General features: G+C 37.9%; 1 protein-coding gene across 1 annotated transcript in view; it reads left to right on the top strand.

The window, feature by feature from the left end:
- The window catches only part of ADAMTSL1 (ADAMTS like 1), a 366,380-nt gene that overhangs the window by 186,864 nt on the left and 160,974 nt on the right, over positions 1-18,542 (top strand). The window contains exon 14 of the mRNA XM_045563528.1: positions 16,679-16,980. Coding sequence (XP_045419484.1) covers positions 16,679-16,980 — 302 coding nt within the window. The remainder of the gene's footprint in view (positions 1-16,678; positions 16,981-18,542) is intronic.

Genomic DNA, 18,542 nt, shown 5'->3' with positions numbered 1-18,542 from the left:
CCTCCAGTAGGAAACTGAAGGCATAGTGCTTACCTCTTCTCCAAAACCTGACCTGACCTTTTCTCTTGGCAAAGAACCAAAGGTGAGAAGGCCCAGGCTGCATCTGATGATGTAACATGGATTTGATGTGAAAGTCCGGGCCGCTTTTCACACTCCTTATCTCCCAGCTTTGCAATATAGCCATTCACAAAAATTAAAGGGTAAGGAAAACATGTCTGAGGGCAAAGGGAGCTTATTTGCTTTTCTTTTCCCTTGTGTGCTGGCATTGGTATCAGAGGGGGACCCATGTCTTTGCCCCACTTGATCAGGATTCCATGCCTGCTCAGTTTCATCAAGGCCAGATGCTTCAGAAGAGGAAACAAAGAGAGACAAATTTTGTTGATTGTTGATTGATAAGTGTATATATTGATTTTACTAGAAAATACTGACAGGCATATCTGCTGTCTCAATTTTACAAATAAGAGAATGTACTTTATTGAAAAATTTTTATCTATGACCAAAGCAATTTCTTAGGTTAAAGGTTTTCTAAATTTATGCATTTATTATAAGTGCTAGGCTCTGTGTTATTCACTGGTACACAAGACATATTATACTCCCTCCGGAAGTTCACCGTATAGTATGTAGGATATGAAATGCTTTCCAAATTTAAACCATAGTTTAAATTTTACTAGAGATATAAATTAGCATGTAATCTATATATTCAATGCAATTTAGAATTTTCTCAGGTTCATCCTATTTGATTTGAAATCTGATGTGGTTTGCCAGAACACAATTGTGTTCCTGAATCTCACTCTAAACTATAAGAGATTCGACAAGAAATCCAAAATATAGATTTGTACAATAACCAAAGGTCATTTTTAAGGAAATTATATTGTCACTGGATTTCACAGAAAAATGGGACATACCTTAGGCAAAACAAAAAGGACAATTAAGCAAAACATAAATTATTTCTGTAAAGTTACTACAGGAAACTTTTATGCTTGTTTGAGAAAAAGCAACTAACCATTGCAGAACTTTGGAAGAAAGGCAGTAGTTTAAGATCACAATGCAACCTTCAAGTGAATATATGAAGCTTAAAATATTTCGTCTTTCTCCTGCTAGTACCTGGTTTGACAGGCCTTCCTGTCGCTGAAGAGGAAGTAAGCAGTTCATTTTAAAAGGGCGTTAATTCCTTAATCCACTAACATCCTATTTAAGACACAGAAAGATGCTATGTAATTGGAGCTGGTTACTCCTTTTATGTATTCTTGGGTTAAATATGCTTAAAACCAAATAAACTCTCTGCTCTCCTTGTACACTATATTTTGTTATTTGGTCTAAAGCATAACCCCATCTATAATATTGCATTCTAACTGATGTTAAATAATAACAAAGGTGAAGATAAATAAAAACATCATACATCAATAATGAAATATCTTTTCTATTTTTAGATGCCTCTGAAATGAAAGTTGTAAGTGGCGTTTAATGCTTCTGCAGAAGCATTGCATAGTCCATGGTCCACCATGTTTTCTAATGTTTCTTTTTCTGCTAAAGGTCTGATTAAGATGCATTATGTTTAGCTTTAATCTTAATAAAATCCCTAAAGTAGTCAAATACATAATTTTAGCCATTGAAACTATAGCCATATATGAGACTATTAAATTTTACTGTTAGTGTAATAGAATTGCCATCTTGGCATGATTAATCTGAATTGAAGTAGATTGTAATTGGAGTGGTGGTGCAGGGTAAAGGAAATGTATACTATTATGCTCAGAACAATAATTACTTTTATACCCAAATGAAATAAATGACAGCTGTAGAATAATGTAATGAAAGGTATATGGTTTCCACATTTTAATATACTTTACATGTTTAGTGCATTGAACTCTAAGAAACGTCCTAAGTGTCACATTATTATTTTTTATTTTCATTGATTTTGAATTTAAAAAACATAATTTTGCATGGTCTTAATTCCTTCTGTTTTTAAGCCCCATATACTGGTTTTGAACTGCATATAACAACCTATAATTACTCTCCAAAGCATAATGAAAAAATGATATACTGTCAGCAAGTCCTCCCTTCCCCCGACCAAAGAGACTCACATTGCTTAAATGGTAATGTTTTGGAGCTGTGGCTGTCACTTCTGAACTGCTTCAGTGAAGCAGGAACGGTAGTGCAGAACTATTATCTTTTGCTTTGGCGCTAGTGAACATTGGAGAGGGCTATAGGAAAGCAGCATATATCATTTATTTCCCCATACGGAAAGTGAAAAGATTATCACCAACCTGTCTCAATTAAGTAATACAGGAAACCTAGCACTCTGGTAGGCCGAGGCGAGTGGATCGTTTGAGCTCAGGAGTTTTGAGACCAGCCTGAGCAAGAGCGAGACCCTGTGTCTACTAAAAATAGAAAGAAATTATATGGACAACTAAAAATATATACAGAAAAAATTAGCCGGGCATGGTGGCGCATGCCTGTAGTCCCAGCTACTCGGGAGGCTGAGGCAGGAGGATTGCTTGAGCCCAGGAGTTTGAGGTTGCTGTGAGCCAGGCTGACGCCATGGCACTCTAGCCTGGGCAACAAAGCAAGACTCTGTCTCCAAAAAAATAATAATAATAATAATACAGGAAAATCACCAGATTAAAGTCTTTAGTATATGAAGATACTCTTATTAAATGTTAAATACTTTTAGTAATCAAAAAATGTAAGAAAAAGATTAGCTAGCACTCTGGCCAAAAATATGTTGGAAAGCAACCACTCTAAGATGTTTAGAAAAAAACTATGATAAAAGACTAAAAACTGAATTGCCAAGAACTAAAACTTTATAGAAGAATGTACCAACAACCAACATTATAGTTCCACTAAACTAAACACCATGCAGAAGAAGAATATACAGATGTCAGTCTCACAGATTCACTGAAAAATGTATGGAGATTGGATCACAGTATGGTAATATACTTATATAGATAGATTCATCATATAAAGCTGCAACTTCCATTCAGAAATGCTTCTAGATGTTGGTTTTTTTTCACTAACAACAGAATGGCTTATTCATGATTTATTTGATTCATACGGTAGAAAGTTAGGAATATTGTGATGAATATATTTTCTTGATATACAAAACATGAATTCCTAACTCACTTGTGGGAGTCATACCTTCAGAGCTGATTTTTCACTGGTGGTCATGGTTTGCCTTGATCCAGGTATTAACATATGTTTTTATCAGGTTTTCCTAAAAACCAGCAAGGTGTTTTTTTCTCTCCCATTTAGTAGAACAATGCAAACAAGATCCAAATCCCAAACTGAGACTAAGTGATAGAGTGCTTTAGCCAGTGAAGCTCATCAAACACAGACAATCTTATAAATAAATACTATAAAATGAACTTACTTCAAAGGATCTCATCTGAGGAATCAATAAAAATCCTTGCTACCCAATTAACACAGAAGGAATTGTGGTTAAAGATAGATTTCTACAATTAATAAAATTCTAGGGAGTTGCATTTTTCTAAGTGTAACAGTAGTGCCATTCTAGCACTAGAAAGGGGGGATGGAAAAAATGTTGATGGAATTCTCTTCTGTTATTATTCGAACTGTGTCATTGTGAATTTGCCTTTAGCTGTTGAGAGTGTTGTTAGACTTAGGATGCATCCTTTAAATGCCAGATTGAGCCCATCTGGTTGCATCTACTGCAAAATATATGGGAATAGCTTTCTAGGTCTTTTTTGAAACCCTCCAAAGTTTACTTTTATTTGGTGGAGTATCAGAACTATAATGTGGTAGTATAATTATTTTTGGTAATCAGGTAGAAGCTAAAAAAATGACTGCCATATTGTCTATCTCTTATTTTTATCCCTTACTTTTAGTCTTTATTGAGATGTATGCATAAACATCACTACCACCTCAAGGCAAGTACCTATTATGACCCCTCTGACGGCTTAATTTCTTGAGGAAAAATGATACAGTGGTGATCTCTTGGACATTTTAAGAAAGGTTTTTGAATAGGAAGTCATTCAGTTAACCTTAAAAAGTCTGATCTGACTTGGAAAAGGAAGGAAATTGTTCATTTCCTTAACTCCTTTAGGCCACTAACAGGCCACCAAATGCCTAATTTGCTAAGGGAGCTATGCTTTAAAAAAAAAAAAACAAAAAGCAAAGAAAAGAAAAAAGAAAAGGGTATGTCCTGGAGGCTTCAGATGCACTGCCTTTCTCTTTCCAGACTTTCTAATCTCTAAAACAAGACATCCCAGGTAGAGGAACTGAGCACTAATTGGGCACTTGGGGAAGCCAGGTTCTTCCCAGATATATTTCAGTGGCCACTAGTTCTTTGATGGCTCAGAACAAGCAATAGGATATGGTAGTTCCTTTGGGCACCATGTAGCCAACCATTTTAACCAGCCTTCCTCTCCTCCAATAGCTGGCATTTACCAGGTGGAGAACCTTAAAGATGCCATGCTCTGAAAGGTAGGATTGGGTAGTCTTTGTACCTTGATCTTTCATTTTAAAATATCTTGAGTTATCTTTTTAGATTTTCAGTCAATGGCTTTGCATGGTGAAGAAACCATTTTTGTGCTTCAACATATTATTCAGGCCTCAAACATATTGCCACAAATAACCTTGGTGTGATCCATTAAGAAAGAAGAAGAAGAAGAAAAAGGGAAAGAGCAAGCAGGCAGAAGGCAGCAGGATATCTGGATGCCAGATGGCATCAGCTTAGCGATGGGGCTGATTCAATAGGAAGCAAAGGGAAATTCCTGTCATGCATCTGTGTGAACCGAACCCACAAGGCATCAGATACGTAACGAAAAGCCAGAAAGAATAGCCATGGTGATCCTGTAGTCATTAAATGCCTTGTTTACCTTGTTGAAAATAGTATTTAAATACATAATATTTAAGCATATGTTTACATGAGTCCATATTTATACCTAGTAAGTAGTCTGAGAATGTGGATGGCTTAACTCAGTGGTTAAGAATGTGGATTCATGTATTTTTTTAAAAGTGGCTAGAAATGTTGATTGTGGGATGTGTTTTTAAACTTCCCCCAAAGAGTATATGGTGAATCAAACATCAGTAATGAATCCAGATAGTGTTGCTGTTTATAGTCTCATTATAAAGTACCTGAATTACATTCTCTTCATGAATCTCAGGCCACAGAAAAACAACAAGGAATATTCTGGTGTATGTATAGAAACAGATAAATGCCTTAAGAATCAAGAGTCATCTACCTAACATCAAGAAATTTAAACACAATTTGCAGATCCTTAAATCAACAAAAAAAGATGTTCAAGCAGCACAAGAAGTTGAGTATTAGAATTATAGGATACAAAAGCACAGAAGCATTTAATTTGGAGAACTGGCAAATGGCAGAGCTAACACCTCACGCTGGCCAGACTGAATCAGCCCTTACCCCACGATAGTCTTGACCTCTCTCACTTCCAGCTCCGTACTTTCTGGGCTCCTCCCCACCTACCAAAATCAGTCTCACCCTTTGTATTCTCTGCAGCAGCAGCAAACAGAGTGCTCGATATAAATTCTCTGGCTAGTTATATATTTTAGATGACCTCAGAGAGTCACTGGACCTGCTAATTGTTCACACTGCCTAATGACAGATGCTAAATTCACCCATAAATCACCTGCTCTATGCCATCCTTTGTACCAGGTGCAGGTATTGCAAAAATAACCCAATAGTCCTTGCCCTCAAGAATGCTTTAATGCATTCTTGTCACAGGAACAATAGGATTGTGATCAAAGTATTGAATATTGGCCATCTATTCATGGATTGAACAAATGAGCTAGTTGTTTTTAAGAAATGCCATTTGATGTTTGGGTATGCACAGAATGAGAGTGTTGATTTTGAAAGGAATATAGAGGACTTATTTATTGAATTCTTCAATTCTCTACTACCATATGTTAGAATTGCGTCTACCTCTGAGCTAAAATATCACATAGTTAAGATAGTACATGGTAATGCACAAATATAAGAAATAAATGAGAGAAGAATGTAATGTATACACTGAAAGGATTTGAGGGGGATGTTGATGTGAACTGATGTTTGGCAGATTATAAAACTGATTTGAAATCTGGCTTTGATTCCAAAACTAGTACTTGGAGAAAGACATTGGATCTTTTTACATAGAAAATGGTCAGATATTTTTCTATCAGTATTTGTACCTCAGTTATTCCCACCTCTTTGTTGATAACAAGCTACAGAAAACACAGATAATTTCCTAAAGTTGAATTTTTTTTTCAGATACATCAAGCTTCCAACTATATGAGCTGGTGAGGATTCAGTCTGTACAATTCTGTGCTCCAACAAGGATACAGCCCTGCTAGGATCAATATAAAAAGTGATTTAATTACTGATCATACCTCCATGCAGAGTAGCTGTGGGCACAGTGGCTAAAAGTGTGTGAATCTTAGATCCTTAGTAGGAACAGGGAACCCTGGGCAAGTCACTTAACCCTATATGCCTCAATTTCTTCAGTTGAGAAATTAGGATGATAATAGCCTCTAAATCATAGGATTGCTGTTAGGATTAAACTAATATATGTAAAGTACCTGGTATGCAGGAAGTGCTACATATATATTAACTATTATGATTAGGCCTTTTCTAGCATCATTAATCTTCCTAGAGACTCTTTAAGGGAGTTCAAATGTATAATAACAACTCATTATAAATGGAGGAATTGAGGCAGATGTATCTGCCTCTATATCTTATATCTAATGGCATTTGAGCAAGAACCACAAGATTCAAAACTCAGCTAGAGGTTCCCAGCTCACACCACTTCACTGCCTCTCCACTGCCGAGGCTCTCTGAAGACTCACCTGCAAGCATTATACTTTTAATTTAGCTCAGAGTTTATTCTAAGGGACAAAGGTTAGTTATCTTTAGTTGATTAAAAAGAGATTTATGGGGAAATGCAAAAACGTGTAAGGAAAGTTCAGAAACTGCTTGGGTGAAAAAGCAATGTCTTTCAACTCTGAGTTAAATATACTTGATCCCCATGCACAGAGACAGCAAAATCCATAATAAACTCAAGAGAGCAGACAGAGCCATTTTTATGTAGTCATTAGGAAAGCCATGATTGCAAATCAAGAAGTTCTAAATTTGTCAGCCCCTCCCACCATCACCACTGTTACTCATTCTGTAGCTACTTTCAGAAAGCTAAATCTGAACTGTTGCTCAGCTGAGCCCTAGAGAGTGACAAAGACAAATTAATGGGATCTTTGTGTGCCAAAATAAAGTATAGACCCTGTCACCACCAATATATGTTAAGTCCATTAAGGTCATTTTTAATGAACTGAACTTTTCATTGGAAAGCTTTGCCAAACTTGTTGAATTAAGAGAAAGAAACCTTTACAAAATTGCAAGATAAACTAATTTTACTCCATGTAAGGAAGAAATGGTATGTGAAAAGTACTCTGAGCTTATAATATTTTAAATCTTTATCAAGTCAGGGAAAATAACATACATTAAAAATGACATTCTGGTATTAAGCTGAGAACTACAAAATGCACTGATAGCATTGTACACTCTAACAGGGTATCTAGTCCCTGGGATGTAGCTTTCTAAATAGTCCTACTATCCTCAAGGAAAGGCAAGCTTAAAAATCATGTTCTGTTCATATAAGTCAGAAAAGCAAAGGGAAAGAAAGATGATCTGAAACAAGTGTCATATCCTCATTTTTCATTTGTGAAGAGAGTAATTTGGCTCCATTTGTATTTGCTACATACAGTTAGTAGTCTGTCTTCTCTTTTTCCCAAAACTTTGTATATGTTGAGTTTTAAAGAGTGGATGAAAAAAAATAAGAGTTCTCCATGGGTTTCTCTAACTTAGGAACAATTCCAAAATGATCCAGAGCCTTCACTGTTGGGAGCTGGTGGTATGATAAGCCAGTGTTTGACCAGAACCATGTAAAAATTATTGAAGTCAGCCTTTGTCTCAAAAATCCTTTTCTTCTATAAAATAGCATTTTATTGATATTTAACTGAAGTGTGATAGATACAGAATTTCAACTTGCCTCAAGCTACATGATTATTCAACAAGCATTAACATGCAAGGAGGCCAACACATACTGCCTAAGTACAGCTATACGAAATATAAATGAATAAGCCAACTACCACTACTAAATTTGGGGACAATAACTTTAAAAGGCCATAAGAAACTCTTACAACAGGAAAGGGTTTGTGTTTCCTCATGCCAATGCCTAGAACATAAAAGTAGAACATAATTTAATTTCCTAGAGCTTTTTAGGCTGTTGCTTCTTTATCTAGCTTGGTTTCAGTTTTGGGTCCAAGAACAAGTCCAGTACCCAGTCACTCATACCATCAGCTCTGACCTTACTGTTTATTGATTCATTAATTCATTTGAAGAAATATTTATTGAGCTCCTATTATGTGAAGTTTTACCTTCATTGAGATTTGGTCTAGTGAGGGGGGACGGTTATTACGTAAAGATTGACATTGTGATTATGAAAGACTGGAAACTGCTCAAAGAAAATGAAAAGGTTCCCTATGAGAGTCTAACAGGGAACCCAGTAGGTCGAGGGGTGAGGGAAGTCCTCTCTGAGAAGGGACATAAAGGCTGAGACCTGAAGGATGAGTGCTGAGAAGAGGGAAGAGGGTCGTTCAGGGAGCAACCCACAAATGCCAAAATCTTGAGTCAAAAAAGCACTTACACACATTGAAGGCAGTGAAAGGAGACTAGTGTGGTCAGAGAGAGTAGTGACTAGGGGGAGAATAGTGGGAGATGAAGCTGGAGAATGGCACAATGTGACCTTGGGAGGGGTTTTGTTTTTTTCTCTGGTCACAGTGGGGAACAATTAAACGCTTTACATTTTAAGGTCCCCTGGATATCCCAGGAAGAATGGATTTGTAAGACAGAGGAAGAAGGCAACCAAGGGCTATTGGGGTAGTCAGGAGAGAGAGGGTGTTCACGTCAATGATCGTAGTCCACATGGCAGCCCAAGTGGCAGGGCAGTGAGGTGGTCAAGAGCACTGATTGTGGAGCCAGCCGGTGAGGCTGGTGTGTGTACAGAAACAGATAGGTTGAATTGAATCCTGACTCTTCCATTTACTTGGCAGTGTGGCCTTGATAATCTCTGTGTCTCACTCTTATCATCTAGAAATTGGGATGAGAAATAGTACTGTTAAAATATAATTTTTAAAAAGGTGCAATCATGACTCTCATGCAAATATGATCACCTGGCAAATTTTATTTAATTCATAAATTATTGAAGGAACCGGTAAAATGTTAAAACTAGTTCACAGAGAATCAAATTTGGAAAAGTCTATATTTACTACCAAACAAAATCATTTGTATTGATATGAACAGAAAAAGTTTTCATCATTATGGACAAGAAACATCTATATCATTGCCAGCCTCCACAAGGAAACTTCTGTCTCTATGGAGTTGCAAAATAGATCAGGAGATAATCAAAGCCTCATACTTCCATAGAATTAGAACACCTCTGGAAATCTGCTAGACAATGCCAGCATTTCCTTGAAAAGACAACCAGTAATCTCTTCTGCCCATTTCACAGTGTTCCTAACAGTCCCCATCTCCCAACAATGTCATAATGAGTTACAGATGTAAAATGCACAAAGCATAGAAGTGTAAATGTTAGTTGTTATCATCACTATATCAAGGTGGTGGTAGTGGAGACAGAAAGAAGTAAATGAGTTTAAGACACAGTTTTAAGGGAGAATTTATAGAATCTGGCAATCACTCGGAAATGAAGAGTGTGGGAAATTGAAAGGTTAAGAATACCTCCTGACTTTTTACTTGAGCAATTGGGTGGCCACTGAATCATTTGCTGTGATGAAGACAATTGGAAGAGGAATAGGTTGCTGAGGACGCAAATCAAGAGTTCCATTTTGGACATTTTAAGTTGGAGATGCCTTTCAAACATAAAAGTAAAAATAGCAAGAAGAAAAGGTAGCGGTGTGTAGGAGGTAAGAGCATGAAACCTGACTAGCTGTGGACTCGTGCCTCAGTTTCCTCATCTGTGTATTAAATGGGGATAATAATAGTTCCTATCTCATTGGATTCTTGTTAAGATTTAAAAACTTTTATTTATAAAGCACTTAGTGCCTGGCACATAGGCAGCACTATATACATTTTTGATAAATAGATTAATTAAATTAATGTTTACTCTTTTCAAAGAAAAAAGTTCTAGACTAGAGACTAAATACTTAGAAGTTTGCCATACATTGTTAATATTTGAACCTAAGAATAATTGACGAACATATTGGAAGACAGCACAAGGCTGAGCCCTGAGGCACTGTAATATTAGAGTTTGAGAACAGAAGGACCTAGTTTAGGAGACTGAGTAGAAATTGGCCAGAGAAGAAAATCAAGAGAATTTGGTGTCATGTAATTCAAGAAAAGAGAGTCCTAGAAGAAGAATGCAATGGTTGATTGTGTAGAATGCCACTGGGAAGAAGACAGATGAGAATTGGATTTGTCAGGAATGGCAGAAGATGTGAGGCCGATATTCTTAGAAACTGATAACTGTCTTCCTCCTGCCTTTTCTCTTACCGTTAAAGAAGAGTAGCCTCCTAATGGTCAACAGAATCAATCCCTCTTTTAACAAGACTCTTTCTAATATCTTGTCTGGCACCATATCAAAGAAACGCTAGGGCAGAAATGTGAGATGGCTTTAACAAAGTCCTCAAACATGTGAGACTCCAGGCTTTGAAAGAGCCCAGTAGTCTCTGGATGAATTGGAACTTTCAGACTACACATCCTCCGCAACATTTCCTTCTAGAATAAAGCCTCTTTGAAAGGAAAATGTGCTCTTTAATGCAGTCAGGTTTTTTCCCCTACTTCTAACACTGAGCATTTTCTGTAAGAAAGCCATTGAGGCATTTTTACAGAGATGCCAGCTGTCTCTCAAAGAATGCAAAACGGCATCATTATCATGAGAAAATGAAGTGTGCTACTTGGAAAATACTTCTAACTATAGCCCTTCCAGTACTGCCTTGGTATGTTTTGGAATTAAGTCCTTTCCTCAAATTATTACTGGTTAGCATCATTAGATAAGAGTAGTCATTAAAGGTTTCTTTTCAAATACTGTAGTTATATTGGTGGCTGCATCAAAACTGTCATTTGTCATTTTAGTTTCCAGGATCATTCTGTTCTTGGTTATACTAGTGGGGTACCTTACTATGCTGAAGACCCCTCATAACCTGGGCATGATACTTAAGGATTTGAGGAACCTGTGAAAAGAAGTGGTACTGTCAGCTGTTTTGTGGGGTGATGTCCCGGACACCTTTGAAAATTTTTGCTTGGAGACCTCAATATGAGTTGTATGACGAGCATGAATTATTTGCAGCTCCATAATGTTGTAAAATAACAGCAGTTGAGAAATATTTTCAAAATTCCACATTCAGATCAAGTATCTTTGAGTAAAGATCTTTCATAATAAGTTAGATTCTCATTTATTTGGAATGATTTAGGTGTGGCTCTAAGTTAATGTAGAGGGATATTTTGGATAAGTATTTTCCCAAGATTTTAATGTTCCAGTTATACTTTTAAATAATCATTTTAAGGTTGCCCTAGTATTGTAGATTTTATAAGTAATTCTAAAATTCCTAAAGTGATTCAATTGAAGAGTTGCCTTCCCTTTGTAACATTCCAAAGAATTTTTGTTTACTTATTTTAGAGAGTGTTTAAAAATCCTTCCTTCCAATTTCATTGAGAGACATCAAATAACTAAAGGGTTTTTACATGAGATCTTCTGATCTCATGTAAAAGTGGGAAGTAGATGAAAGTAGAAGTAGAAAGGTGTTTCCCTTTCCCTTTTCCAAGTTTCTTTCTCTCCCAGCCTCAATATTTTCCCATATATCCAAATGCCTCTTCAGATGCCAAAATGCCCAGCTTAGGTTTAGGCAAGTGCACCTTTTCCTAAATATTTTACTACATTAATGTCTCAAGGATTGCCCAGAATCAGGGGAAGAACCAACTTTTCAAATTTAAAGAAAAAGAATAAGGAGAAAGATTAGGTTAAAAAAAAGATGAGGCAATATGGAATAACATATTTTTACCAACAAAGTATGTGATTATTTTGCCCCCACATGACATATTTACATAAAATAATTTTTAGTTAATTCAGAAAAGAATTACTTAAGCAATATTTTATTTTTTCAATATACTATTTTCCAGATTCCCTCTGTGGCCACTAGTTAATGACAAAATTTTCAAAAGGGAAAACCCATGATTCTAATGCAAGTGTAAAATGAACATCTGTCAAAGATTTTATTTACATCATTAATTAATGAGGGAACTAGTAAGATGTTACAACCAATTCAAAGGAAATTTAAAAGAATGATACATATTTAGGCAAATAATAATGCTGAAATGAATTTACAAATAGATGCAAAATGGGTCTATCCACAGAGCAACAATCACTTGCATTCCACTAGACACAATCTGCATTTCTATGGGCAAGAATCATATAGAGTGGTAAAATAGCTCAACATCAATGAAAGGCCAACATAACCAGAAAATATGCGCTTAAAAGGATACCCAGTAATGTATTTGGTTCACATCAAAGTCTTTCATAATTTTTCCCTACACTATTCAGTTTATTCCCTTCTCTTTCTTCACCCTACTATCATGCTACCACTTTCATACACAAACATACATCAAATGAAAAAGATAACAAGAAATCCACAACCCCTGTAGTAATCATAGCTCAAAATGTAATAGACTGAAAACTATACCAAAACTGAGTATTTTTAATGTGACTTTGTGTGCATTTCAGTTTTCATTTTGAAACTAGATCATAAGACTAGTAACAGCATCAAAATAACATACTTATAAAGCTGTTCTTATTTTGATAATCCCAAAACATATATGTGAGAAAGGAAGAGAGAGGAAAGAAATGTGGAAAAAAAAGGAAAAGTTAAATGAGTTACTTACAGACTGCGTGTACATACAACTTGAGCCTAACTCTGGCTAATATCTGTGGTGATATGAGACTAATTAACCAGTAAATTGCTTCTGTTTAGCATTATATTAATAAAGTGAGTGTTTTTATTATTTCAGTGCATGCTTCTGACTCCATAATAGTCACTAATAAACTAAACCACTTAGGGATTTTAGAAGTGAATTTTATTGTCACTGTTTTCTTCTTCATGAAAGAGACTATGGTAATTAATCTAATTAAAGCCTAATTTTTTTTTTTAAATGAAAAGAACAAGTAAGCTGGCAAATAGGAGACCATACAGAAACATAAATCATTCATTTGCCAGGTGTGTGGGGTTTTTTCAACTTCCTGGAGATGGAAAGACTAAATGTAGAAATCATACCAGTCACTTCTGAAGTTTGCACCCATCTTTTAAAGCAGTGGTCCCCAACCTTTTTGGCACCAGGGACCATTTTCATGGAAGACAGTTTTTCCATGGACCAGGGAGGTGGGGGATAGTTTTGGGAGATTCAAGTGCATTACATTTATTGTGCACTTTATTTTATTATTACCAAAAGAATCTTTAAATTACTCAAATTAAACTTCAATAAGAACCTTTTCATTGTCCATTTGCACATCAAAATTATTAACATACTTTAAAAAAAAGTGTACTCCATTTTAAAGATCCCACTGTAAAAGTTCTAACTTAGCAAGTAGTATTCAAGATGAGACTTCTAAACATTAAAATTAAACCTTCCAACTCACTGGCCTGCCCTCTCACTGACCTTGCTTCCTCCCACTGTGGCCAGAAAACTCAAGATAGTAACTACAGAGTTTAGGAGGAGATCTAGGGACTTGGGGAAAAGCTTCATAGGAAAAAAAGTTATTATTCATTTGGCCATTTGCACTATCAGATATTTTTCTTTTGAAACATAATCTCTTGCCTTCAACAAGAGAGAATATATTATACCATACGCTTGTATGCACTAGAGAAATTAAAGTGACTGCCAAAGGACAGCACCACTTAAAAACCAAATTGTTTTTAATTGGTGTGAACTTGATGAAGACATAAGGATAGTGGATTGGGAGATAAGCCAGAAAGGCTGTTTTATATTTGATAAAATTCTCATTTGGGAGACAGAAAGTAAATGTTTATTGTTTTTGCTATTAACTCTAAATGTCTAGATAGTAAAAAAATACACACATGTTCATGCATACATCTACGTGCTCACATAATTATTTTATATGTATATTTTTTTTTCACTTAAACCTGCTGCCTTAAAACAAAGAAGTTTCAACTATTGCAACAAGTTCATGGGGCTTCAATAGCATGCCCTTTCTATTTTGTGTGTTTTTGGTGTATCTTCCTGATTCTGGAAAGAGATCAAATGCAAAGTCATTCACATTATAGGCAAGGAGAGCTGAAGGTCCAGTCTGTGCATCATTTATATTCTAGATTGCATCTGGGACTCACTTTGAAAACATAAATCAAGTTGGCTACTTGTCATTCTATAAGCTTATATATGTGGAAAGAGATGGAAACTAAGACCTAAAATAAGTTTGGGGATTATGTAAGAATCTCAATGTGTTTGGCATCTCTTCCAAATGTTCTATTCTATACTAGGGGTTGGAGAAACACAGGCCACAGGCCAAATCCAGACCCTTCCATAACCATGCCATCCCCACCCCCTTTTTACGACTAAGGTTTTTTTGGAGCACAGCCACACTTCCTTATTTACATATTTCACACCAGAATGGCATAGTTGAGTAGCTGCAACAGAGACCACATGGCCTGCAAAGTCTAAAAAATACATTCTCTCTGGCCCTTTACAGAAAAAGCTTGCTGACCCTCGTTCTGTTGTAATAGTCACCAAAGAGGACTATTACAGGTGACAGAATAATAATCCTTCCTGCATAGGAAAAGCTAATAGGGTGCAGTTCTTTTTGAGATATTACCATCTTGCTGATTTGAAAACAAAATTTGGCACCATGTTATTAAAGCATTGTTTGTCACACTGTTGTCAAAGTTGGCAGGCAAATCACTTGCTTTCACATCTTTGTAATGTACAAAATAGTTTAATGCGCATTTTCCTTCATGTCTACACCTGTGTTGTAAAATGTAGTGCTTGTGTGTTTGTCATGATTCTTGTTCCAAGAGCCAGGCAGATGTACGTGAATGTGTAATAAGAGGCTTAAAGTGATTTTGATTGCAGGTTTTAGTTTTATATTTCTTTTAAAAAAATCTCCTGCAGGTGGCATTATTTAAAGAGAGAAGACTTTTTCATTGTTTAGAATACTATTTTTTCCCAAGTTCTCTAGGTGCAGAAGATGGAAGCAAAGAAGTCAAAAACAGGAGCGGAAGGTGACATTGTGATGAGGGTATCTTGGGAATAATTCAGGGTGGCCACTCTACCCTTGTCCACCTTCCTGACAGGGTTGTATGGTGACCTTTCTTCTCTCCTAGTGGATGGCTCTTCAAAGGTAGCTGGGGTCAGGCCTTTCTCAAAGGGTCTCTTGCCACACCTCAGAGCACTGCGTGCTGCTTTGGGGGAAGTCTCGTCTTCTGACCGGCCCACTTCTGCTCCATGCAAGACCCAAGCTCAGGCCCAGGAAACATCTTTGTTGTGGTCCTTCAAGTTTGAAAACTTGGATTGGTTTACTGTTAGAATTTCAATTTCCCTGAACTAGATATGAACCATTTGCACTTGCTAGGATTTAATGCTATAACCTTCTTATCAGTTCTTTCATTTGCTGCCAAAGTCAAGGTTAGGGAGCCAGGTTTGCATGCCTCCTCAGCACGACTCCCTGTGAGAGAGCAATAGGATCCTGGAAAAATTTTTAAAAATGTATCCCAAAGTTCTTTCCCCAACTTATTATACTGACTTTTTAGAAATGTTAGTGGTTCCCTCTGGGCTTTTTTTCCTAGGCTCCCCTCAAGGTCACTGCAGTTATGGCCATGGTTCATTAATGGGGGGAGAAGGGGAGGGGAGAGGCTGGAGGGACATTTTTTGGAATTTGGATATTTTCCTACATGCTAGAGAAACTCAGAGAAAAGCCAAATTCTCATTCGTGTAGCTTCTTTCAGAGGATGGGGTGTGGAGGATGTTGAACAAACGTGTATGAATGCAGAACCTCTCGTTCGCTGTGACATGCCTGTGGATTTAAATTTGTAGCGTGGCTTTTCTCTATGATATAAAAAGAATTGGAGTTCAGACTAATTCAAAGAATGTGTGAGGAACAGGACTTTGTGCCATTCTTGGAAACTTACAAAAAAACCCACCTCTTTATACATATAAATAAATCTTGGGAAGCACATTAAGCAGAAAAGCAAAGAAAGTTACTGAGATCCAGACCCAAAAAAAAAAAAATGCTTCTTTAAATATCTCCAAGGGCTTATTTTATTATCGTTTTTAGTGTCAGTATTAGTCTGCTATAAGAATAGCCAGCATCTTGCACGAGGCACAAGTGCTGGGATTTAGAGCGAGGAGAAGAGACCACCAGTTCTGTGCTCTGAAGAGCCACCGCTGTGGGCGCAAGGCAGGGCGGAGGCGAGTGGTCTCTGGCTGGAATGTCTTACAGCTGGGAGTTCGTGTGACATTCAAGAAGCAAGCAACCCAGAAACAGGGGCAGATGAGCTCATGAGCTAACCTGAAGCGCTCCTCGGAGGAGCCCTGCGCACAGCCCGGCCGGCTCTGGGCGGCGGAGGCAGGCGACATGCAGCCCCTCGCCACCGCCACGGCCTCCTGCCTGGGGCTTCTCACCCTGTCCTCTTGTTTGCTTGCCGACTGCAGGTTCATCCCAGAGGCCTGGTCGGCCTGCACGGTTACCTGTGGTGTGGGCACCCAGGTGCGAGTCGTCAGGTGCCAGGTGCTCCTGTCTTTCTCTCAGTCCGTGGCTGACCTGCCTGTTGACGAGTGTGAAGGGCCCAAGCCCCCCTCCCAGCGTGCCTGCTACGCGGGGCCGTGCACCGGGGAGATGGCCCAGTTCAGCCCGGACGAGACGGAGGAGCCCTTCGGTGGCCTGCGGGATTTCGACGAGCTGTATGACTGGGAGTATGAGGGCTTCACCAAGTGCTCCGAGTCCTGCGGAGGAGGTAAGAAGAGGGGCTCTGGCTCGGGTCCCCCCCATGATCTTGCCCTCTTTCTGTCTCTTCTCTCCCTATGTGCAGTTGGGTCATGTGACTGCCTCTAGTCCAGGCGTGGTAAGGAGGCAGCATCCTGAATGCAAAGCACACTGAATGACACACACATGTATTTCTCTCGTGCCTCCAGTGGCTCTCAGACTGTCAGCTGGGAGTGGCCAGTACAATGAATGCCTTTGCTTTCAGTTGTCATTCTGGTGATTTGCAGTATATCATCATGTGTTTGACGGAGAAACACAGTTGACACAGGCCTGGCAATGCTCTCAACATGCAGTCTGATTGATCTGTGCCCTTGCCTCTGCATGTGGTGTGAACCAAGACCCAACATGACAAAACGTTCTGCTATTCCCAAGAACCACTTAGCGTTTCTTCAATGTACTCTAATAGATATTGGCTGATTTCCCAATATCTATTTACATATAGGGGAGGAATCTATAAAGGGTAATTAACACAGTTGTTACCTGGAGCTGGGCAGGAGGTTAAAGATCAAAGTCTGACCCCAGCCCCATTTCACAGATGAGAAAACTAAGATGCGAAGAAACAGTGACTTATTCAAGAACACACAGCTACTGAGTGGCACAGCTTTTCTTTCTCTGTCCGATGTCTTTCCATTATGCCGCATGTCTTTAAGCACCTAGAGAATTCCTGAAGCTTTCTCTTTTTAAATATGAATTAATGTGAAATGTTTTCATGTGTATTCACCTTGTTCTCTTAGTTGTATTCCATGGTGATAGAACAACAGATTCAGTGATTCTTTATTTCAGATGTTATAAACAGGCTTGTAGTGAGAGAGGAGGGCATTGAAATCAGCAATTAATTCTTCAAGATTATGACCTTTCTTGCACTATAGAAAATACATTAGATCTATATTGCCACCATCTCCCACGTCTACTCCCAAGAGAGATTTTGAGAGGTGAGGGAGTGCCAGGTCCCTCTCCCTGGCTACTAGCAACCGCTTTGGGCATGTTGCGGGTCTGCATTCCCAGCAAAGATTCTTATTTAGAAGGTAGAGAAAAGTACTGAAAGTATTTCCCAAATTGGTTTTCTAAACCGTGACACTTTGGAAACTTTTAAAATGCATCTTTTGTCATGATTGAGAATGTTTTGTAAGTGTGAACGTGCCCACATTATTCACGTCATTGAAAAGGAACAAACAGTGGAACAAGTACGAGCAAAGAATCAATTTTCTCCAGCAGGCCTTTTAGTGAGCGTTTCATAGTCCTGACCTTGAGGTTCTTGTTTGTTTCTGCATCTTCCAGTTTCCAACCCTGGAATTCTGAAGTGTTTTAATGGAGAGCCCTGGTATTTTAAAACCTAAATTCTTCCAAATGATTCTGGAAGACAGTTTCCTGGAACGCAGCTAATGTAACTGTGTTCATATGGTGCTCTTTACTCACGCTGAGGACATCTTTTCTTTCATGCTTAATGGGGGAGAAGTGTTAAATAAGCTTTGGTGATCTCTGAGCCCGGGCAGGCGCTGAGAGGTCAGGTGGAAAGGCCGTAGCCGGTGGCTA

The sequence above is a fragment of the Lemur catta genome, chromosome 10 (genome assembly GCF_020740605.2).
Source record: "Lemur catta isolate mLemCat1 chromosome 10, mLemCat1.pri, whole genome shotgun sequence".
Taxonomy (NCBI): Eukaryota; Metazoa; Chordata; class Mammalia; order Primates; family Lemuridae; genus Lemur; species Lemur catta.
Note: the sequence above shows the minus strand (reverse complement) of the source record. Positions and strands in the feature narration are given on the sequence as shown.